The following is a 24,773-nucleotide window of genomic DNA, read 5'->3' on the forward strand; positions in this document are numbered from 1 at the left end:
AATTGTTCTGACTTTTATACTGCCTGTTTGGTGCATTCTCTTCCCCTCCTTATTGTTTTATTATGATTTTATTAGAATGTAAGCCTATGCGGCAGGGTCTTGCTATTTATTGTTTTACTCTGTACAGCACCATGTACATTAATGGTGCTATATAAATAATAATAATAATAATAATAATAATAATAATAATAATCTCAAGTGAAGTTGAGATGGTGCAGGTGGGCAGGACATCACAAGTATTGTATTTTATATTTATATCATATTGTATTTTATATTATGGTTATATTTTATATTATATTATGGTTTTATATTATATTAATTATATTTTATATTATATTATGGTTTTATACTGTTGTTTTATACTTTGAATGGTTTTAATTTTTGTGAACCGCCCAGAGAGCTCCGGCTATTGGGCGGTATAGAAATGTAATAAATAAATAAATAAATAAATAAGTGCCACTTGACGTCTTGCTTATGGGCTTCTCAAGAGGCATCTGGTTTACCACTATGGGAAATAGAACTCTGGATTTTTCAAGTTAGATCCCAGCAGCAGGGGCTCTTCTCTTAAAGTCTTATCAGTGGAAGCCGGTGGCTCTGTAATTCCACTCTGGGTTTCAGTCAGACCTCTAAAGGAGCTATCCAAAGTACTGAACGTATTTGGGGGATATAGTTCATCACTTTGGATAGCTCCTTTAGAGCTCTGGCTGGTTCTGACTGAAACCCAGAGTGGATTCACAGCCCCACAGAAATCAGAGCCACCAGCCTCCAGTGGTTTTTTATTAAGTTCATGGAGGAGGGACAGAGAGAGCTCGGATTCTTCAGCTCAACTCAACTAAGCATGCGTTGGCCACGAGATATCACGCAACAGCGCCCCTTCTGGATGAGATTGGCCGCCCTGATCGATGATTTGGGCGATCGGCCCTATCGACCTGGCAAGCTGGTCTCCGTTGTGGCAAGCCGAACAAGCCGACCGCCGATCTGTCTACCGGCTGACAGAAGCGAAGCGGCTTTCAGCGCATGCGCCTCGGGAAACGAGCCTCGCCGCCGCCGCCGCTCCCCCCTCGAGGATAGGCCAACGCTGTCTGCCGCGGCTCGCGGGGACCGAGGGGGAGGGGAGCGTCCCGCGGAGGCCGACGGGGGTGGGCGGCGGTGCGCTAGCGGCGCGTCCTCGGCCGGGAGCGGAGCATTTCCTGCGGAGCGGTCACCATGTCTGGGGTGGGGGTAGGCTCCTGCGGGGGTTCGGGCTCTGGGGCCTGTGGCGGGGCGGCGGCGGCCTCTTCCTCCTCGTCGTCCCCTGGTGGAGCCGGCGGAGGCGGCCTGTCGATGTTCCGCTGGTTGGAGGTGCTGGAGAAGGAGTTCGACAAGGCGTTCGTGGACGTGGACTTGCTGCTGGGCGAGATCGACCCTGACCAGGCGGACATCACCTATGAGGGGAGGCAGAAGATGACCAGCCTGAGCTCCTGCTTCGCCCAGCTCTGCCACAAGGCGCAGACCGTCTCCCAGATCAACCACAAGCTTGAGGTGATTTCTGAGGAAGGAGCGGGGATGGGGGCCGTGGTACATGGCCTGGGTTCACTGAGGCGGGGGCGGGGGAGTGCTGGGAAGCATGTGGGAGGGGTAGAGGGGTTGTGTGTGTGTGTGTGTGTGTGTGTGTGTGTGTGTGTGTTGCTTCGCAAGCCATAGGAGGAAGCAATTCACGATCGCTGTCAATTTCCGCATCTCTGAAATGGGAATAAATGATTTATTCTACTTCTCAGGTTGGTTGAGTGGTTGGTTGTGAGGCAGGAGGATGTTATCTGCCCAAGGGAATAGACTAGGCTAAACATATCTGAAGATCCAGTGTGACACACCTTTGTAGGCAGAAGGTCCCAGGTTTTGTCCCTGGCATCTTCAGTCGAAAGGATCAGGTAGCAGGTGTTGGGAAAGGCCTCTACCTGAGACCAACTATTAGTCAAAGCAGATGCTATTGTGTTAAGCGGACAAATAGTCTGATCAGGTAAAAGTCAGCTTCTGAATTTCCTTTGTAGGGGTTTTAAAAACACTGGGGATAGAGCCAGCTTTGCCTTGAAGTACAGTGAGGCTGCTACTTACTGAGGCAGACTTTCCCTAACTTTGAAGAGTAGCAAATGTAATCAGTGAGTGTGGGACTGCTGTTCAGATTTTGTGTCTCCAATGCCAAAATGTCTTGGGTTGGCCCTGGGAGAGAGCAGGCTGAATAACGTTATATTGTGCACGTTATTAAATTCAAGCTCTGACCTTAAATACATACATCCTTGTCGACTAGTCAAGTTCGTTTTGGGGGATGCTTTTACACATCATAAAGTTCTTGAAGTAAAGTGTATGAGCAGAACTGAACTCAGTTTTAATAAACAAGAATTATGCAGTAAATGTTAAAGTCTGATTCTAGTACCATGTACACATTCATACAGTTTAGTGAATTCTTACTGAGGACTGGGTTTGTGGAATATGAATGCACTCTTATGTTTATAGGTGTGGGACAATGTCAGGAATACACATGAACACAAGCAGTCCTGGCCTCATGCACTCTCCTCTTCCCTTCCTCCATACATAAGGGGAGCAAGTTAGAAGCTTGTGATTGTGGTTTGTGACAAACAATAGAGAGAGGTCTAAAAAGAATGAGTTATTTTGTAGGCATGAAGACTAGATGGAAAAGAGATGCAATAAATTATATGATATTCATTTTCTATGTTTTTAAAAGGGAAATGTGAAGCAGAAAGGACTTATTTATGGAGCTTGATTAAACTTTCTGAAAAGCAAGGTCATGCAAGTCTCATTTTATAACTTGAATACTTATCTTTCCTACTAATTTTGTTGGGTTTTTTAAAAAATGTTTATAGTTAGCTGTAGCATTGATAGTTCTACTATACTAAGATAAGACAACCTCTGTAAGAGTTGGGAATGAGTGCATGTCTCATTCATATACATGAACCCAATTTTCTATCACAGGAAAAGTTTCTTTAATGAGTTTTAGGAAATAGGAAATAACTTGGTAGATATTCATTTTGGAAAGTGTCCAAAGCCAAGTAAGTCTTATGGTGTTTCAAGAGTTGGAAAATAAAATAAAAAAGCCTGTTGAAAGGAACTTGAAGCCAGGAAAGTAAAATAAATATAAAAAGAAAGGAGGTCTTTTATAGGCATGTTCATCATTTCAGTGGTCTTAAGTCTTTCCAGACCTGAGACCTAATTTAATCACAACCTGGAAGTGGAAAATTCTGGAATTGCATGCCTACTTTTGTCTTCCCCCACAGAAATAACTGGTATTGTGTCACTTTTTCAAATCCTCATCTCCCATATTTGATGTTCTGTCATTAGAGCATGGGACTGGCACATACCCTTTCTTGGACAGACTGGGGAAAAGCAGAAATGTTTACATCTCAGTATGGTAGTGCAAAGACACTACCAAAGTCAAAGCGTACAGAGTAGAACATGGAGTGCAAGCTAAGTTCAATAGAACTTAATGGAACTAACTTACAACTAAGCATAGATAGGATCACACTACATGTAATAAGGTATCCATGTTCTCAAGGCACCTCTAGAATACTGACCTTATTTTGGAATGTTGATATTGATGGTAACCCTTAAAGTGTAAGATCTGGGTTAGGTTTTCATTAATTCTTCACATATCTCATGCCAAAATCAAAACTGGCCTTCTTACAAAAAATAATAGCTACATTTAAAAAGAATAAAGTTGAAATGCCATTGCTTTAATTTTACACTTTTATTTTAGCTACATGTTGGCACAACTATTAGTACTATCACAATAATTGTATTTCTTACCTAGAAAGTAGTCTATACTATTAGAGTAACTGAAATATATGCTATGGGAAATATACTGCATTGTATCAGGGCAGAAGGCAAAGTGTTATTCTCATCAAACACTGTATGTGTGTGTACACTAAAGAAATATATATATATATATATTAACTTTACAATATCATGCTGCTAAGTCCAAATTATAAGTACAATTATGGACAAGACAGAGGTAGCTAGCAACAAGCAAACAGTAATAAGGATAAAGCGATAATAAGTCGTAGCAGGCATGGGTATCATCATGTTGGAAAAACGATGGGTTGATTGCAATCCTCTGTTGACAGTTGCAGAGTAATTCTGTATATGTACTCTGAAAACCCAATAACACACAATTCTAGACTTTTACAGTGGTGATGAAAAATTATTTTGGTTGTTTTATTTCTTCAGATAAAGAGTCTTCATATTTCATCTGAATAATTTTCCAGGAACTCTCTATAGAAAAGACAAAATTAATTATGAATAAGGAGTCTTAGATGACATTTCACTAAGAATAAAGGATTCGGACTAGGTCACATAATAGGGCACTCCTTCATTTCCTTGCCCTAACCTGTGCACTAATTCTCATACTAATATTGAAGGAATTATATGGGATTCATAGTTGTTTACAGGTGCCAGTTCACATATATTGGAGCCCATATGTTCATAGCGTCCAATTCTGGTTAACTGGGAAGTCTTAATGTTGGAGCCGATTTAGCCACGTTCACCCCATGGGCCAGTTCAGAAGACAGGACACCCCATCAGGGGTTAATTAACCATTGAGGGGCTGTGGCACATGCTGTTCCCCATTATGAATATGCAACCCCTGACCAGGAGTTACCTTAGCTTGTCATATTGTGCAAACCCGGCTGGGGTAGATTATACAAGGGTTAAGTAACCTTCACATAACCCATGGTCTGTTCTAGGGTTATGCAAGGGTTGTTTAAGCCTTGGCTAACCCTTCCTGGCTAGGCTCACAAAATATGGCAATCCCTGGATGGGACTTGTAGAATCATAATGGCAGGTGGCATGTACTATGGTTCCTCAAGGGTTAATAAATCCATGATGGGCTGTCATATCATCCAAACCAGGTTAGTAAGTTTCCCCCCCTCTGGTGCCATTAGCAGCTTCATTTCTCTCCATGTCATAACTGAACATAGGAAGCTTCCTTATACTAGGTTAGGCTACTTGGCTATCTAGGCTAATATTGCTTATTTTGACTGACAGTGGCTCTCCAGGTATGTAGCAGGAAATGTGAAAGGCTGCTCCTTTTAACTGAAAAAGCCTGTACTTTGCCACTGAGATGGGTGCTTCCAAACAGAAGGCTCTTAGCACTACTAATGCAGCTATTCTGTCTTTCCTTTATGGATTTTCTCTGGTAAGAAAAAAAAGATGAAAAAAACCTGTGGGAAAACACAAGAGGGTTAGTAGTTGAAGACAACATCATCTGGATCCTCCATAAAATTCCATGGACTGGGAAGGATGATGGCACAACAAAAGCCTTTTCTGGAAGCACCCATAATATCTTCCCAATTTGGGGAGGGTGGGTAATTTGGATTGGAAGCACAGCACAGAGCCAGACTGTGTTGTGGTCAGGATCCAAATTGCCTTCCTTGTGTGACTACTTTTTGTATTTGAAAAAAAAAATTGAGAGTTGCCATCATGAAACTAAATTTTGATACATAGGTGTTACATTTGATTGGTAGCAAGTTTTAAGTTGTAAAAAACAGACTTGTTCTTATTTTTTCAGTATTCAGAGCAACATTGTGAATGTGTGTGGCTTGGGAATGTATTAGTGATTAGGAGACTGGTATGAGCTGTCCGCCTGTCCCTCTTTAAAGTTTGTCTTCCAGCAGAAATACAGAGCTTATACACATTCTTAAATACTGAAGTAGTTTTTAATGGATCCATAGCCATGGACGGGGGGGGTGAATACCCCTTACTAATAGAAACCATCCCATATAGTTGTGTTACTGTTTGTTTGACACAAGCATGGAGACATCTCTTTCCCACAAAATGGATTAGTTTTGTCACAGGGCTGGGCATCTGGATCACCACTTCAAAATGGAACAGGGAAGATGTGTGCAAAATCAACGTAGAGGAGGACATGATTTGTTTAAAAAGCAAGCAAGCTGAGAATGGGGTAATAATAAAACTTGAATTGTGTGTGAAACATAGCTGGACAGGAAGAAGGCAGGTTTGTTGTTAATCTCTTATCCTTTTTAAGGACAACTTTCGTGCTCTCAGGTTTGAGAGCACATATTATAGGGTTAAATAGTCACAAAATAGAAAAGGCAAGAGTTGGATCACTTATTGTCATTAGTGCCTGCTACTCACACAGCCATTATTGCAGAGGATGCTGTAACTGTGTGAAAACTGTGTTTTTCCAGTTATTGTGTATTGCCAGGAATAGGTGATGTCCTCAAAGCAGAATACGACCTTGATGAAAGATGGTTTGCTATCTTGCTTCAGGAGTATTGACTGCACATTAGTTTCGCAGTCATTTTGAAAAGCTCGAAGATTATTGTTTTCAAACTGTTCCCTTAGATTTCTAAGAAGCTTGAGGGTTTTTCTTAGGTTATTATCAGTAATGGTGGGGAAACTGCTAGCAAGATAGCCAGCCTTCTCCTGCAATGCACAGCTATAGGTCAAGGTTGAGTATCTCAGTTTGTTTGGGGTAACAGCTGGGCCCAACAGAGCAAGTCAATGCCCCACACCAATGAAGAGTGCACTCCAGCACATGCCTTGCTAGGGATACACAGTTGTTTGTCTCCAGCATCTCCCAATCAGAGTTAACCTGGCTGTGATCATGAAGGTTTCAGTAACCTGGTTTGGGTGACACGGGGCAGTTGTTGAACCCAAGATGAGTGTTGGCATTTGCACAACACAACAATCTCTGCTTGGGATTGCATATTCAAAATGTCACCTGGCACGTGCTGCAGCTCTTTGTGGGGTAAATAGCCATTAATAGGTCTCTCATCCATAAATTTGTCATCCTTTAAAGAGGCCACAACTAAATCTTCTAGTGAATTCTGTACGTTGATCATGTGTTCTTGAAGAAATATATTCTTCTTTTGGTTGTCCTGAACCTACTGCCAATCAATTTCATTGGATGACCATGAGTTGTAATATTATGAGTGGGGTGAAAAACTTCTTACTTTCTGCTCTATTCATATTATACATACCTCTATAATATCTCCCCTTAGTAGTCTTCTTCAAAAATTTTTTTAAAAAAATCTGAATGCTTTAGTCCAACCCCCTCCTGATGTGTTGAAGTGCAACTCCCATCATCCCCAGCCACTATGGCCATTGGGCATTTTATTTTCAGTTCCTTTCCTAAAAATTCCTGAGAGCAAACTTATTACTGCCATTACACATTGAGTTTTCATTTGCAGTGAGCTATCCATCAGAACCCTGACATTGTTCTTCGATAGTCATGGCTAGTTCAGGTCCTATTTAGGTGGAATTAGGATTAAATCCTCTAATGTATATCACTTTAAACATATGTGAAAGTGTGAAAATCAATGCACTAAGAAAATAGTAACATTACCTTCAGTTTACACTTATCTTACTGAGGTTAGAAAAGGTGTTTTCCAGGTATTCCGCTGATGGAATCCTGATGAAAATAGCTGATGTCTAAGAATGAATTGATTGAGAATGGTGTGAGAGAGCAATACTTTATAAGAGTACTCTTCTCTCTTCTCTATAAAGATTCTGCATTACCATCTGTTCTTATTTCTTTATTGCATTTCTGTACCACCCAATAGCCAAAGTTCCCTGGGCGGTTTACAGCAATTAAAACCATAATATACAGCACAATAAAATACAATATAAAAGTTTAAAACTACAGTGTAAAATAAAAATAATCAAATGTAACCTAGCAGCAGTGCAAAGATTTAAAATACTGTAACAGAAGTACAAAAAAAAAAAAGCAGAAACTGGAAAAAATAAAATGCCTGGGAAAATAAGGTCTTCACCTGGCACAAAAAAGACACAAAGACTTACTAGTGCAACTTGTGTTGTAGTGATAAGTTGAGGCATTTTTTTTACATTGGCATAGTGGTGAAGTTCTGTTGAGAAATTGTCTTTGCAGTATGGCAGCCTTTCCCACCCGTTTGACTCAAGATGTGTCATATTAAAACTGCCATCTTCCCCAGCCAGTATGGCCAGTGGCCATCCAAAGCAGCTCATACAAATTCATGGTAAAAAAAAAGTCTAACTATGCCTTATTTGGTCCTGAGAAGATGGGAGCATTCCAATCCAAAGCTTGTTGAAGTCCAGGGATTTTTAAACTGACTTACCCTATTTCTTCGATTCTAAGACGCACTTTTTTCCCCATATAAACATCTCTAAAAATGGGGTGCGTCTTAGAATTGCGGGTGTGTCTTAGGTTTTTTTTTTCTGTTGGTGGTACTGAAATTAGTCTGCATCTTACAATCGATGGCGTCTTACAAACGAAGAAATACGGTAGTTTTTGTACTTCAGAGCAGCCCCTCAACAATATACCAGTGCTAATTAACAGTAAAGCTTACAATGAATCCCAAGCATTTCCCCCCCACAGGAACCAGATACTGGCTAAGTCTGATCTCATGATTTTCATTCAGAGCCTGAATACTTTTAAAAACACTAGGCAACAGTCCCCTGACAATCCATATGGAAACCTTTGAGTTGAAATGCATGATAATATTTTATATAAAATACAATTTTAAAATAAATGATTGTCTTCCATCTGTGATTTCTGTAAGGAAGAATATATGTGTGTCGTATTTACGATAGCTGGCAATCCTCTTTCATATTTAGTTGAGAGGAAAACAGTTGAAAGTTACAAGCCATTTTCTTAGTGTTTTAACTTCCTAGCAGTGTGTTTGTCTAAGATAGCAATTATAACAGCAATTCTTGCTCAGACGTTCTTTGTAATTGTAGGAGAGCCTCCTCTAAATACTTACAGCTGCTGAAGAGTATTCAACATAAAAGAAAATAGTGATCATAAATTATAGCACATTGCTCATTGTTTAGACTGTGGGAGGCCTTTCCTCTCTCTTTTAGTGATAAACTGCAAACATTTTGTGCTCCAGATTAACATTCCCCAGTGTAATTGGAGGTTAGTCTTCCCATCCAGCCCCTTCAGCAGTAACCAAAACATCAGGTAAGAGTTAAAGTACAGTACAATACATACCTCCAGTTTTTCAAAAACATAATAAGGTGTGGGGTAAGCCACACGAGTTCTGTAGTCTGACATGCCAGTAACAATAAGCCAACAGGGAAACCTCTATGAACTGTGGTCCACAAAGAGCGAAATCATACGATTTTCAGAAAGATACTTTAAAAGCAGCCAATCAGAAGAGGCTGTGTTAAAAGATTACAGGCTGTGAGTCTGATTATATGCCCCTAGCATCCAATTTAATATTCAGGCTTATTAGATATACACACAAAAGGCAATATCAAAGACTCTGGTATCATGCAATTTACATTTTACACAGAAGGATGCTAAGATGAATTCCCAGTTAGAGGTCTTTCATTATTGAAGCAGATTATCTGCTTTAGAGATTATGATAAAACTGTAACAGTTCATAGCCTTAGAATTCTACTGTTCCAACTGCTAGAATATGATTTGCTAAAGTTGCTTGGAACTTAAACATAAACATTCTTTTTCTCTTCTGGTATGTAATATATTTCTCTTGCTGATGTTTCTGATTGATTGCGCCGAACATGGTTTATAGTATGACTCAGTAGATCTGTTTCTGTCATATCCATAAAATCTTTGTGCTTGTGCCCAAAATCAATTGATATGAAGTAAATATGCCATGACAATTTAAAATCTCCTGCCATAGTGTTAATTTTTTTGTAAAAGAGTGGAATTTTCTCACCTTTTAAAATTTATTGCTTACTGTAGATTCTAACCTTTGTTACTAAGGGTAGAACTAGAGATTTGAAGGCCCAGAAAAAACCTGGAAAAATTCAGGGAAAAACTGTTTTTTTCCCAGTTTTTTCTGAAGCCTTTTTTGGTTTTTTCCCAAAAAAAATGAAAAAAAATGAAGAAAAAATGGATTACGGGATGTTTTATTTTAGCAAGATGAATAAAATGTTTAAGACAAGGTGTTCAGATATTTACTTCTCCAAATGATTTCTAAAAACTGTGCAGTATCAGATTATTACAATGTCTGTGCACCAAGAACAAGCAAGTCCTAGGTTGCAAACTGAGACTACAACTCTCAAATGCAAGAGGAAGATGCATTTCTGCCTCTAGGGGGCACTTCCATGGAAGTAGAGACTGAAACTAATACTTATAGCTATAGGTCAAAAAATTAGTCTTATTAAATTTCATGCATATTTATTGAATCTTGATCCCCCCCCCCCATTTTTTGCAGTTCTTTTTATGGGAATGGGGGCTTTATGTTTTGACACTGCAGGACTAGTGGAGACATAAATAATTTTCTTTGTTACTAATGTTGGTGGTTTCTTCAGTTGTTGTTTTTTAAAATTGTTTTTTGCCTGCTCCTCGTAAACTGGCAGAACCAAAGAGGTTCCTTACAGTTCAGGTGTTTCTAACAGTTCAGGAGCTTGTAGCTCCATTTGTTACCAAACAAAGGTAAAAAAGTAAATTAAATTTGTAATAATTGTTTGAATACACTACTTTTAATATACCAAATGTAATAATTTTATGCCAAACCAACTTGGACATAATTACATTTTATGTTCCTAAAGTAACAAAGTGACTTCCAATCTGTAAAAAGTGTTAATATTGCATTATTTCAATTTTTCTGAAAATTTCCGTTTCCCCCCGAAAAAAATGGAAAAATAAATGTTGGTTTTTTCCCATGGCTTCAAAATTTCAGGAAATTTTACATCTCTAGGTAGAACCAGGACTGGTAAGTTATTTCAGATAAATCAAGGTGGCATACAAAGACTGCATGCTTAGTAGATTGTGGAGTTACCAAGACAAGAAAAAGATGCCACACTGAGAGAGATATGCAATCAATTGCTTATATTTATTTATTTATTTATTTATTTATTACATTTTTATACCGCCCAATAGCCGAAGCTCTCTGGGCGGTTCACAAAAATTAAAATCATCATAAAACAACCAACAAGTTAAAAATACAAATACAAAATACAATATAAAAAGCACAACCAGGATAAAACCACGCAGCAAAATTGATATAAGGTTAAAATACAGAGTTAAAACAGTATAATTTAAATTTAAGTTAAAATTAAGTGTTAAAATACTGAGTGAATAAAAAGGTCTTCAGCTGGCGACGAAAGGAGTACAGTGTAGGCGCCAGGCGGACCTCTCTGGGGAGCTCATTCCACAACCGGGGTGCCACAGCGGAGAAAGCCCTCCTCCTAGTAGCCACCTGCCTCACTTCCTTTGGCAGGGGCTCACGGAGAAGGGCCCCTGTAGATGATCTTAAGGTCCGGGTAGGTACATATGGGAGGAGGCGTTCCTTCAAATAACCTGGCCCCAAACCGTTTAGGGCTTTAAATGTCAATACCAGCACTTTGAATTGGGCCCGGACCTGGACTGGCAGCCAATGAAGTTGTAAAAGGACTGGCGTAATGTGATCTCGCCAGCCAGTCCCTGTTAGTAAACGGGCTGCCCTGTTTTGTACCAGCTGAAGCTTCCGGACCGTTTTCAAAGGCAGCCCCACGTATAACGCATTGCAGTAATCCAAACGAGAGGTTATCAGAGCATGGATAACTGTAGCTAGGCTATCACTGTCCAGATAAGGGCGCAGTTGGTATATCAGCCTAAGCTGATAAAAGGTGCTCTTTGCCACTGAGTTCACCTGTGCCTCAAGTGACAGTTCTGGATCGAAGAGCACCCCCAAACTACGGACCCGATCCTTTAGGGAGAGTGCAACCCCGTCCAGGACAGGGCAAACATCACCTCGCCGGACAAATGAACCACCCGCTAACAGTACCTCCGTCTTGTCTGGATTGAGTCTCAGTTTGTTAGCCCTCATCCAGTCCATTACCGTGCCCAGGCACTGGTTCAGAACAGTCACTGCCTCACCTGGGTTTGATGAAAAGGAAAGGTAGAGCTGGGTGTCATCCGCATATTGATGACACCTCAGTCCACATCTCCGGATAACCTCCCCCAGCGGCTTCATGTATATGTTAAACAGCATAGGGGATAAAATAGAGCCCTGCGGAACCCCATGGCTTAGGAGCCACGGCACAGAGCAATAATCCCCCAGCACCACCTTCTGGAATCGGCCATCCAAGTAGGAGCGGAACCACTGCAACGCAGTACCTCCAACTCCCAGCTCAGACAACCTATCCAGAAGGATACCATGGTCGATGGTATCGAAGGCCGCTGAGAGGTCTAGGAGAACCAACAGGGTCGCACTCCCCCTGTCTCTCTCCCGACAGAGGTCATCCCACAGGGCGACCAAGGCAGTTTCCGTTCCAAAACCAGGCCTGAAACCCGATTGAAATGGATCTAGATAATCCGTTTCATTCAAGAGTGCCTGGAGTTGTCCTGCAACCACCCGCTCAAGCACCTTGCCCAGGAAAGGGATATTAGCCACCGGCCTGTAGTTGTTAACATCTTCCGGGTCCAGATTAGGCTTCTTCAGGAGTGGTCTAATTACCGCCTCTTTTAAAGAGGCCGGCACCACTCCCTCTCTCAAGGAGGCATTTACAACCTCCTGGACCCAGCCGGCGATCCCCTCCTTATTTGATGTAATGAGCCACGAGGGGCAAGGGTCAAGCACACAGGTGGTCGACCGGACTTGGCCAAGCACCTTGTCCACATCCTCGGGCCTCAATAACTGAAACTCATCCAATAAAACTGAGCCGGACGGCGCTCTGAACGCCTCTACTAGTGGTGCTGCATTAAGTGTGGTGTCCAATTCATGACGAATCTGAGCGACTTTATCTTCAAAGTGCCGTGCAAACTCGTCACAGCGTGCTACCGAGGGTTCAACTATCTCACGCCCTGGCCCAGAGTGTAACAGGCCACGAACCACTCGGAAAAGCTCCGCCGGACGACACCGAGAAGACGCAATGCTGGTGGAAAAGAACTGCCTCTTTGCCACCCTCACCGCCACAGAGTAGGCTCGATAGTGAGCTCTAGCCCGTGTTCGATCAGACCCAGCACGAGTTTTCCTCCACCTGCGTTCTAGCCGTCTCCCCTCTTGCTTCATCGCCCTCAGCTCAGATGTATACCAAGGAGCTGACCGGGCTCTGCTCAGAGGGAGAGGACGCTTGGGCGCGATCGTGTCAACCGCCCGAGTCATCTCTGCATTCCACAGAGCGACCTGGGCTTCGACAGGAGCACCGGCCATATCAGCAGGAAAATCCCCCAGAGCCCTCTGGAATCCATCGGAGTCCATTAGCCTCCGGGGGCGGACCATTTTAATAGGCCCCCCACCCTTGCAGAGGGGAAAGGCCGCCGAGAGTCTAAACCTCAGTAGGAAGTGATCCGACCATGACAAGGGGGTAGATGTTAGTTCCCCCACTTCCAGATCACCATCCTCCTGTCCAGTCGAGAAAACCAGATCAAGCGTGTGTCCCTTTGCATGTGTTGGGCCGATGACATGTTGAGACAGCCCCATGGTTGTCATGGCAGCCATGAAGTCCTGAGCCGCTCCGGATACAGCAGCCTCGGCATGGAAGTTGAGATCCCCCAGAATTATATACCATTATATACCATTGATCTGTACTAATGAGGGCTAATTCATGTGATCAATTTACTCTGAATAGATTAAGGCCATGGCTAGACCAGGCCTATATCCTGGGATCATCCCGGGATGATCTCTGTGTGTCCAGATGATGCACAGGGGATCCTGGGAGAAGGGAGGGATGATCCCTCCTTTCGCCCGGGATTTCACCCAATCCTTTAATCCCGCTTTTTCCGCGGTCTTGGGATGATCCCGAGACCGCGGAACGTGTGGGCGGGTGTCGTGGGTTGTCCCGGATCCTCATGAGTAACCACGAGGAGCCAGGACCCGGGAGTGGGGTGTGGGGAGGTGGAGGGTTGTTTTTTTTAAAAAAAAACTTACATGGTGTTCGAGCGCTCTTGCGCTCATTTCCCTTTTTAAAAAACCCACCAAAATGGCACCCGCGATATCGCATGCCACGAGTAGACCAGGGCGACAGATCTCCCGATCATAAAATTGCAAGATCGTTGCCCTACTACACCCTTGTCTACCCATGGCCTTAACCTGTGTTTAGGATAAGGGAGCATATACAAATTGAAAAGACTTCTCTGAAAGTGGTTGTCGGAATATACCTTTTAGAGGAATCCCTACTCCTCCTCAGGACCTAAGGATTACTATCTGGCACTTAGGTGGATTGCTGTCTGGCACTAGACTTTAAATTATTTTTGAATAGGGAAAGTGGTATTCCTCAGTCTAAGGGTTGCCTAATGAATGCTAGGGATTTTAGACTAATTTGAACAAAATAAAATATTGTAATGAAGGTCAAAATGGGGTGTTTTTTTCTTTTCTTATCTTGTTCTGTAGACATTTTAACCATGTAGATGATTCAACTGCTTTGTATCTTCCAGGCACAGCTAGTGGATCTGAAATCGGAACTGACAGAAACGCGGGCTGAAAAGGCAGTATTAGAAAAAGAGGTGCATGACCAGCTCCTGCAGCTGCATGCTATTCAGCTTCAGCTCCATGCCAAAACTGGTCAGAGTGTTGACTCAGGGGCAATAAAAGCAAAATTGGTGAGTGTTCTTGTTAAAGAGAATTTGTATATTTCCACTGTATAATTTTTATTCCAACGTGTGTATATTTATAGAGCTGGTATTCCATCCTTCCATTCTAGTATCTAGGACATATAAGGTATCACATGCACACGCACACATGGCTTGTCTGCTTTACTTATTAAGAGACTGTTAAAGCAATTACCTGGGGATGGAAACAAGTAGAGTTCCACAACTTAAATTCAGCATACAAAATGGAGGCGGTTTAACAAGAACTTGGTAAGGAAGACATTGAAGGAATTTTTGTTAGGGATGGTAGAAAAAGTTTCTAAGCTCTGGCTTGAAGAAGAACAGGAGCTGGGAAAATGCTCCTCAAAGGGAAAGGTAACTTTTCAAAGCCCTGAACTACTTCTGTTGCTGTGAGCAGCAGAGGAATTCCTGGCTTCCTCCCACCCATCTCTGTTTTCCTCCCTCTTACCTTTCTACCCTTCAGCTTTTCAGCAGTGTTGGAGCAGCATCAACAGAGTCCTTTTCCCCCTTTTTGCCTTACCCCAACCTGTTCTGTGAAACCTGGCTAACAGCATGGTTGGGTGCTACCTGATGGAATACGCACTTCTTCCCATAGCTATTGCTTCACACAATGCATAGTTAAACAATGGAATTCCCTTCCCCGAGATGTAGTGATGGTCACCAGTTTGGATGGCTTTAAAAGGGGATTGGAGAAATTCATGGAGGGGAAGGCTATCAGTGGCTACTAGTCCTGATGGCTTTATGCTGCCTCCAGTGTCAGAGATAGTATGCTATATACCGCAGATTCTGGGGAACATGGGCAGGAGGGTGCTGTTGCACTCATGTCCTGCTTGTGGGTTTCCTGTGGGCAGCTGGTTGGCCACAGTGTGAACAAATTGCTGGACTAGATGGACCCTTGGTGTGATCCAGCATGCCTCTTCTTATGTTCTAACTGAGGCGAGGGATGGAAAGTCAAAGGGAAAAGGGAAACTCCATTTTTTCCCTCTTACCTCTTCTGTACTGCTACCAAATTCAGGGAAATGGTGGGGGAGACTATGTTTGGGGGCTTGAGAAGAGTGGCAGAGCAAGGTGGCTGTTGAGGCAATATTTTTCAAGCCCTTGACTTGGCTCAGGAACATTTGCTCTGGTTTACCATGGTCTTTTTCTGGAAAACTCAAAATCCCAAACCAATCTGAAGAGACTCTTGGAGGACTTGCCCATCTTTAGCTTTTATGAATAATGTTGTGTTTGTACTTCACTTCAAACATAAATAATGACATAAGAAAGCAATAAGCCTAGAAAGAGATTAAGGCTTCAATCCTATACACACTTAAATGGGAGTAAGTCCCACTGAACTCAATGGGACTTACTTCTGAGTAGAGATGTATAGCATTGCACTGTAAGTCGAGTAAGTGGGACTTAGTCCTGAGTAACTATGAAGTCTGAAAGAATGATTTTTGTATTTCTTATTTAAATGGTTTGGTTCCACTTTTATTATGGGGATAAGGAATGTAAATACTGAACATTTGGATAATAGCTTTCCAGATGTTTGCCCAGTAATAGTACCATTTCATTTATCAGCTGCTTCACTAGATATTATACACAGCTAGATTAGGCAAAGTTTGGACTACTGTAGCTTGACATAATGTATGGCCTTTTCATTTTTTTATAAGTTTGATACTTGTGTCAGTTTTTCTAATCGTGAAATCTTTTTCTCCCATCCTAAGTCTGCCCCTTCTGTGGAAGATATGGTAAGTTCACTGGCTGCCTTTACCTGTGTTTAAATTCAAAACAGTGCAGTAGATCTATACAAAGTTGCACATTGTGGCCTGGATGTTTAGTGCCAGTGAATATTAGCTAGATTATTTCCTTTACACAGTTTTTTTAGCCAAGTTACTTGTGCCTGTTCAATGCTCCTTTTAGATTTAACACTCTTTTCCAGTCAACGTGCATGTCTGTACTGCTGCTGTTAATAGCTATGACTAACTTGAGAATGTTGAAGTGATGGTTGGAATCGAATCTAAATTTGACAGGTTATTAAAAATTGACAGTGGTCACAATCCAGAGACCCAGACAACTAACTCCAAAACGCACTCAGGCATTGAGCAAAAGTAGTTACAATGTGGAATGGCACTCGGCTGTTCAAAATCCAAAAAGTCATGCAAAGTGCAATGAATCCTAAAAGAGCTGTCTGGATTGTGACCAATTTATACAGTGCTGTAAGATTTCCTATACATTGTGTGACGTATCATGTTTAAAACTTCTCTGTGTTTTGTCATTTGATAGTATGGTAGGTAGTATTTCTTCCTAGCAGCCCTTCATTGACTGCATGTCTAAAGCCAGTTGCACAGTGATATAAATTTGTTCTGCATTCCTTGATAGATCTGCAGAAATTCCAAGCCAAAGTACTTCATACATGAACTCAAATCCTGTAAATTATTTATTCATTCATTCATTCCAACAAATTATTAGCTGCCTTTTAGGGTATACTGCCATGGGAGAGTTTACATCAGAACATAGAAATCACAAAACATAATAAAACAATGATAAAATGGATATCAAAATTAATAGTGAAAACCAAGGATCTTTATAATTTTCAATATTACTTGAATAAAAACAAGAAATCAAACGGTAAAAATCTATGGTCCCTTTTTCAAAAGCCTTTTAAATATGAGATGCTTGATTATGCATAGTTGAGATTTTCTACTGTATTTCTATTTGATCAGGAAAAATTCCCTTCGTTCTCCCTACTTTCCACCTCTTAATGATCCAGAGTCTAGATGATTTCCATTCCGTTTTATATTCATATTTTATAAGGCATTCTCATGCTCTGTGTCCTTGTGTTGTTTTTATTCTAAATAAAAAGCCCCAGATTCTTAAGTCTTTCTTTGTCATACTCATCCTCTGGCAAAAAGTTAACTACAGTCTTGGACCAAAAACACTGGATATGATTTTTGTGTGTGAAAAATATACATTTTTTAATGGAAAAACAAGTTATATTTGAATTTGATCACGTTTAAAATGCTTGTCATACTTTTTAAACAATATTCTGTCTGTTTTTCTATTCACATTTTTTAAACCATCTTGTTGCTTATTTGGCTTTTGTTCCTCTTATGTATTGTACTTTTTATAACTAATGACATGCTGTATTATCCTCAATCAGTTGCCGTGTTATCAAAATACTTTCACATGGTTATAGCTTGCAGATAGCTAAATCTTTCTGAACAAGTAGCTTTCCAGACTTGCTACTCAGATTGCCTTGCTATGCATGGGGAGATGTAGGCATTTGTACTGATAAAACATTTCTATACTCACTTGCAAGACTCTTTTACAAATGTGTACTTCTGATGTAGAAAAGTTAGCATTGAATAAGGGTACAGTTGTGTGTTATGACTTTTTCCATGGAAGCAAAGATTCATTGGCCCCATTCAGAAGACACCTTAAACCATGGCTTTAACCATGGTGGTTAAGCCAGAAAGCCTTATTCACCATGGTTTAAGGTGTCTTCTGAATGGGGCCATTGATAAGCTTGGATTTTCTTTGTCCACATAATAGGAATGTTTGGCTTGTGACTAAAATAACGAGGGTGTTTAATTTGCCAGGAGAGAGAACTTGAAGCCAACAAAAAAGAAAAGGTGAAAGAAGCTCAACTTGAAGCTGAGGTGAAGCTGCTTAGGAAGGAGAATGAGGCGCTTCGTCGACACATAGCTGTGCTCCAGGCTGAAGTATACGGGGCAAGACTTGCGGCCAAATACTTAGATAAAGAGCTAGCAGGAAGGTGTGTAAATGAACACAAATTAAAAATCACTTGCTTTCAATGGAATTTTGAGTCAGAATTGGTGTATATGACTTAAGGCATAACTGACCTCACCTGACCTGATGGTATTTCTGAGGACCATTTGGGGATACAGAAGAGTATAATATAAGATGCTTAACTATATACTTCTGGGCTGCTCTAAAAAGTGCCACTGGTGGGAGAGGATGACCAAAGGTGTCTCTAGGGAAATGGGGCTTGTATATAGTCCGGCTGTGGAAGTGTACGGTATGGATGTCCGGCTGGACATCAGGAAAAACTTCCTGACTGTTAGAGCAGTGCGACAGTGGAATCAGCTAACTAGGGAGGTTGTGGGCTCTCCCACACTAGAGGCATTCAAGAGGCAGCTGGACAACCATCTGTCAGGGATGCTTTAGGGTGGATTCCTGCATTGAGCAGGGGGTTGGACTCGATGGCCTTGTAGGCCCCTTCCAACTCTGCTATTCTATGATTCTATGATTCTATGATTCTATGATTTTCTTGCTACTATTACAGTGGGGCCTCTTTAGAAGACTTTAGAATATATAAGTGAGAAGGCAAAAGAGTTGTGGAACTGATCCATACCTAAATTTCCTGTTCTTTTCTCATTTTGTAGGGTTCAGCAAATTCAGTTACTAGGCAGAGATATGAAAGGACCTGCACATGATAAACTCTGGAACCAACTAGAAGCTGAAATCCACCTGCACCGGCACAAAACTGTGATAAGGGCATGCCGTGGTCGCAATGACCTAAAGCGACCCATGCAAGCACCCCCAGGGCATGTAAGTTTGCTGATCTTAGCATTTGTCAACATATAGTTTGCACCTTAGAGAGCTGTAATGGATGTGTTTATGCATCTGTTTCCATTCAATGGTGATATTCTTGTTATGGATTGGAGTGCTTTAGCCCAAAAGGAACTTCCCTTGTTATAGGTTAAACTACAGTAATGCTTTACCAAAATGAGTAAAGACTGGATTTTTCTATTTCGCCCCCAAGCCTATGCAACACTGATGAAATATTGATCATATATATACATTGGAATCTCAGGAATAATTGATATTCTCTATTGGAATATTGAACAGATTAATCCTGGTTACTGACTTAGTAAAAGTTACCCCATATTGAAAGGTACAAAACATCTGCCTTCACCATCAACTTCCCATCTCTTCAGAATACATTGCTTCCTGTATCAGCCTAATTTTCTAGATGTCAAAATATTCATTAGGCATCTCACTTAAAAATTCTTGAGTGATACCAACATCTCAAGTTGATTTTGAAAGTGGTGTTATACTTTTATATTTTACTCTGCCTCCAAGGAACTCAGGATGATGGAGATGCTTCTCCCCTTCAATCTCATAGCAACCCTGTGAAGTATGCAAAGCTGAGATTTAGGCTCAGTTCAGACAACATGTTTCTCTACACAGTGGGAAAACTCCACTCAACGGTTGAGTTTTTAGGTGGTATTCACCACACAACATGTTCTAACTCCACCGTTGTGTGACTGTGGGCTCCCATGGAGTTAAGTAAAAGGCAATGAGATGTTTGACAGTTTCTCTGCCTTCTCTCCTCCCCTAGTCCTCCTGATGGTATCCCGTCAGCCATTGCTGTAATAACAAAAACACTCCACTGTGGCATGGAGTTTTCCCTCCAGGCAACACATTTCTCAATGGTGGTGTAAAAACTCCACCATGGAGTTCTAAAACCACTCTAGAGAAATGTGTTGTCTGAACTGAGCCATAGTGTCCAATCTAAGGTTACCAGCGAGCTTTATGGCTGAGCAGAGATTTGAATCCTAGTCTCCTGTCCCTAACACTCTGTCTACTACACCACACACACAGAGAGTCTAGGATCCTGAACTTAAAATCTGCTGTATGAGGCACTGGAGGGTAGGATTCTTCTTGAATCCTAGTGCTGGCACAATGGGAATCTCCCTAGTGATTTCTTATGGTGGTCTTATCTTGCACATTCTGTGTCTTGAGATTACTTATTTTGTTTATGGTTATGGAAATTCAGAGGGCGCTATCTAAACTCTTAAGAAAAGTCTTGGGTTTGGGCCAATTCAGATAAAATCAGGAGAAGAGTTCTGACACAGTTGTGATAATAAATCTTACTTGCTGTTCCTGACTCTCTTGAAAACCTTCAGAAAGTGTTTTCATAATCATGTATAATTTTTTAAAAACTAGAATCCAGATTCCTTAAAGAAGAGTCAAGGTGTTGGTCCGATCAGAAAGGTTCTCTTGGTCAAAGAAGATCATGAAGGACTGGGAATTTCAATAACGGTAATATTTGAATTTATTTTCCTCTTCCTATTCCCAAAATTTGTTGCCCTGGTTTGGATAATCAAAATAAGCCACTGTTTATTTAAATCACTGTGGCTTATTTAAATCGCAACATATGAGGGGGCGCATTTTCCATAATGACTGCTGGGCATGCCTTGTCCTGTCATCCAAACCCGGGTAGCATGGGCAATCCATGGGCTGCTTATTTTGATAGTGCGAACTGGCACATTGTGTGCTCGCAAAATGCTTACATTTTCTTTTGCATTTCCTGTGTCACACTCGCCCACATTATCTATATAATGTTTGTTCATTGCACGTTTACAAAAGCCACTGAAAACTCATATCTTTCAGCATGAATTCAACACTTTTTTGAAGCTGGACGTGAAGAACATCTACAGCAGTTTCCCCAACCTGGTATCCTCCCGATGTGTCGAACAACTCCCAGCATCCCCCAGCCAGTATAGAGGGCACCAGGTTGGGGAAGGCTGATTTAAAGTGATCAGTGATAGAATATTTTGAAATTTCTGAAATCTCTGATCGTTAAATATTTTTGCAATAGGGTGGAAAGGAGCACGGTGTACCCATCCTAATCTCTGAAATTCATCCGGGTCAGCCTGCTGATCGATGTGGAGGTCTACATGTTGGAGATGCCATTCTGGCAGTAAATGGAGTTAATTTGAGAGATGCCAAACATAAAGAAGCTGTAACTATTCTTTCCCAGCAGGTAATTTTTTGTCTCCATTAGCACTGGACTGTAAATATATAAGTATGCATCTGGTGGCTTTTTCCTTATTCTTTGGGGTGGGTGCATCAGAAAATCTTTATCTGATTCATCACTGTACTAGATATTGTGCTCCATTCTTCAAATTGTATAGAAACCACTTAGTAAGAGAGAGATTTTATTTATTATTCAGGTACAAGATATGACAAACGTTCTAAGTGAAGGCCTTGTTCAATTATTGCAGGTGAAAATTTCATTAGTCTCTTAAAATTGTCTTTATTACCATTTTCTAAAATAAAGTTTTTGTATTTATAATGCACATCCTGGAAGTATTCATCCAAAATAGAAACTAAAGCTCAGCATAGCCTATGCATGTTAGGCCATGGCTCAAGTTGTTCAAAGAAGGCCTTAGAGGCATATTTTAGAAGACATCCTTTGATGCAGCTTTTCTTTCATATTAGGAATATTTTTTTCTGTTCTGTCATGTACTTTGTATAGTTCTCAACACTCATTGCTCAGGGTTTTTAAATTTCAACTGTTATAAAGCAAAAAGGTAGAGGCCATGGATGAAGACAAGACAAGATATTGAGCTGATGATGAGCAACTTCCCCTGAGCTTTGTGGCCTGCTTAGCACAGTGCAAACAAGAATTTAGGGCTCAATTACCCATATGGTGTAAATAGACTGCACTTCATTACTATTTTATAGTGATTATTCAGCTCCCATTTTTGCTTTCCATACTGGATTGTTCATTCTTAGAAACAACATAATATTCATTTTATATTCTAGAGAGGAGAAATTGAATTTGAAGTTGTGTATGTTGCTCCAGAAGTAGACTCAGATGACGAAAATGTAGAGTATGAGGATGAGAGTGGACATCGTTATCGTTTGTATCTTGATGAATTGGAAGAAGGTGGAAATTCTGCTTCTAGTAGAAAAGATGGAAGTGGAGATGTCAAACCAATGCAAGGTAAAATGTTTTGAAAAGTAAGATAAAAAATTCAGTTGCACTTTTATATAAAGGCCCTGCAAATTAAATTAGTCTTGTTTCACACTTCAGTTTTAGTAAATGTTACATTTTAAAATGCATCCTGCAGTACTATTCTAGATTTGCTTTTCCAGTGTGCTTAAGATGTTCTATCCTTAGGATGGAATGAACTAATAGTTTTGCCACCTCATTGTCATCAAATGAAGGTTAAGCTATGTATGTCCTTGACAAATAGAATGGTTCACAAATTTAGTATCAGGGTGGCGATTGTAGGTTTTCCTCTACTGTTTTGCCATCATATTGCTATCCTCTCATATACACTGATGAAGCAGATTCTGGTCTTGAACTTAGAATCATAGAATCATAGAATAGCATTGTTGGAAGGGGCCTACAAGGCCATCAAGTCCAACCCCCTGCTCAATGCAGGAATCCACCCTAAAGCATCCCCGACAGATGCTTGTCCAGCTGCCTCTTGAAGGCCTCTAGTGTGGGAGAGCCCACAACCTCCCTAGGTAACTGATTTCATTGTTGCACTGCTCTAACAGTCAGGAAGTTTTTCCTGATGTCCAGCTGGAATCTGGCTTCCTTTAACTTGAGTCCATTATTCTGTGTCCTGCACTCTGGGAGGATCGAGAAGAGATCCTGGCCCTCCTCTGTGTGACAACCTTTTAAGTATTTGAAGAGTGCTATCATGTCTCCCCTCAATCTTCTCTTCTCCAGGCTAAACATGCCCAGTTCTTTAAGTCTCTCTTCATAGGGCTTTGTTTCCAGACCCCTGATCATCCTGGTTGCCCTCCTCTGAACATGCTCCAGCTTGTCTGCGTCCTTCTTGAATTGTGGAGCCCAGAACTGGATGCAATACTCTAGATGAAGCCTAACCAGGGCTGAATGGAGAGGAACCAGTACCTCACGTGATTTGGAAGCTATACTTCTATTAATGCAGCCCAAAATAGCATTGGCCTTTCTTGCAGCCATATCACACTGTTGGCTCATATTCAGCTTGCAATCTACAACAATTCCAAGATTCTTCTTGTTTGTAATATTGCTGAGCCTAGTATCCCCCATCTTGTAACTGTGCCTTTGGTTTCTATTTCCTAAATGTAGAACTTGACATTTATCCCTATTAAATTTCATCCTGTTGTTTTCAGCCCAGCACTCCAGCCTATCAAGATCTTGATACTATAACTTGGCAAACAGTGTAGATCTCTGCTTTATTTTATATTGGTAGACTTTTTCTTTCCTTTTTGAGTGTATGTGTGTGTGGGGGACTTCACTATTTTTGTGGAGTGATTAAAGATATCCTCAAGATTTATGAAATTCATCTAGGTATAAAGATAACACAATTGTGAAAATCTGAATTTGCCAAATCTCCCACCTCCCCCAAACACACACACACACACACACACACACACACACACACACACACACACACCAACCAGCATGTCTTTGTTTTGCTGGTTGCATGGGGTTTCACAAAAGCCCCTGTGCCACTTGGAAGGTCTTGTTAGAGAGGAAGCAGATTAATTCCTAAGCCTCTGCAAGGGCACGTGTGGATGTGGAGTAGTGGTTTAGCCTACAGTCGTTCCTGTTCTAGCTCCGGGTCTTAGCTCTACGTGTATGATGGAAATTTCTTCTCTGCCAGCAAAAATGTAGGATATACCTCTTGTTTGTAAATGTTAAGATTCTAGAGTGTGTTAAACTTCGGCTATTTGGAGGTATAGAAATGTCATAAATAAATTAATAAACTGGTCTTTTCTCCTTTGCAGTGTTTGATAAGAAAGAAAGCATTGACAGTCATGAAAATGGAGACTTAGGAAATTCGATTGAAACGGAAGAGACTGTATCTAAATTAGCCCAGTCTGCTGAGAGCTTAGCCTAAAAAAATCCAATCCATAAATCATCAACAGAACTGATCATTTCTCAAGATGGTTTGTGAAACTGTTCTAAATTATACATGCCACAGAAAGTTCTAAAGAAGGACTAAAAGGTAAAGGGAAGCTGTGTAACTATTATCTGGAAAACAAACAAACACCCTGTTCTGTTGGTTACCTCAGGGCTTCATTATGAGCAAATCAAAATGTGTAAATTTCCCACTTTTCTAAGAAGTTGCATGTCAAATGAATTTCCCATTGACCTATAAGCACCAAAGCATGTTATTTCCAAAGGCTTTTCTTGAATTTTACTTTGGATCGTGTTTATGATAAAAGGTATAGAATGATGTGGAAGAACTTTGACACTTGTTTCTCCTGACAAAGAGCAAAAGCAAAAAAAAAGGCATCTGTTTCCTAGTGAAATAACTTTCAACTGTCATATATATGGAGGGTGTGCGTCCTCTGTGGTGTATTCCTGACTTGGTTAGCTTGTTGTTTTAAAATGCATCTTGTAAAAAAAAAAGGTGAACAGCAAAAAAAGTCCCTTCAGTTTTTCACAATGTACAAAAATAAGTTTTGCTTTTAAACTCAGATGCAAAACATTTTGATTACGAACTATTTTTTGTGAAGTTAAATCTCTGAATTAGGC

At 40.9% G+C, this 24,773-nt stretch overlaps 1 protein-coding gene across 1 annotated transcript; it reads left to right on the forward strand.

Moving 5' to 3' along the window:
- Window positions 1–1,206: 1,206 nt before the first annotated feature.
- GOPC (golgi associated PDZ and coiled-coil motif containing) lies at window positions 1,207–24,773 on the forward strand. The gene is made up of 9 exons (XM_063124736.1): window positions 1,207–1,521; window positions 14,321–14,485; window positions 16,201–16,224; window positions 18,076–18,251; window positions 18,883–19,048; window positions 20,450–20,545; window positions 21,105–21,269; window positions 22,055–22,235; window positions 24,020–24,773. Exons 1-9 carry the CDS (start codon window positions 1,207–1,209, stop codon window positions 24,130–24,132), a joined length of 1,401 nt encoding a protein of 466 aa, XP_062980806.1. The 3' UTR covers window positions 24,133–24,773.

The sequence above is a fragment of the Elgaria multicarinata genome, chromosome 4, assembly GCF_023053635.1.
Source record: "Elgaria multicarinata webbii isolate HBS135686 ecotype San Diego chromosome 4, rElgMul1.1.pri, whole genome shotgun sequence".
In the NCBI taxonomy this organism is placed as follows: Eukaryota; Metazoa; Chordata; class Lepidosauria; order Squamata; family Anguidae; genus Elgaria; species Elgaria multicarinata.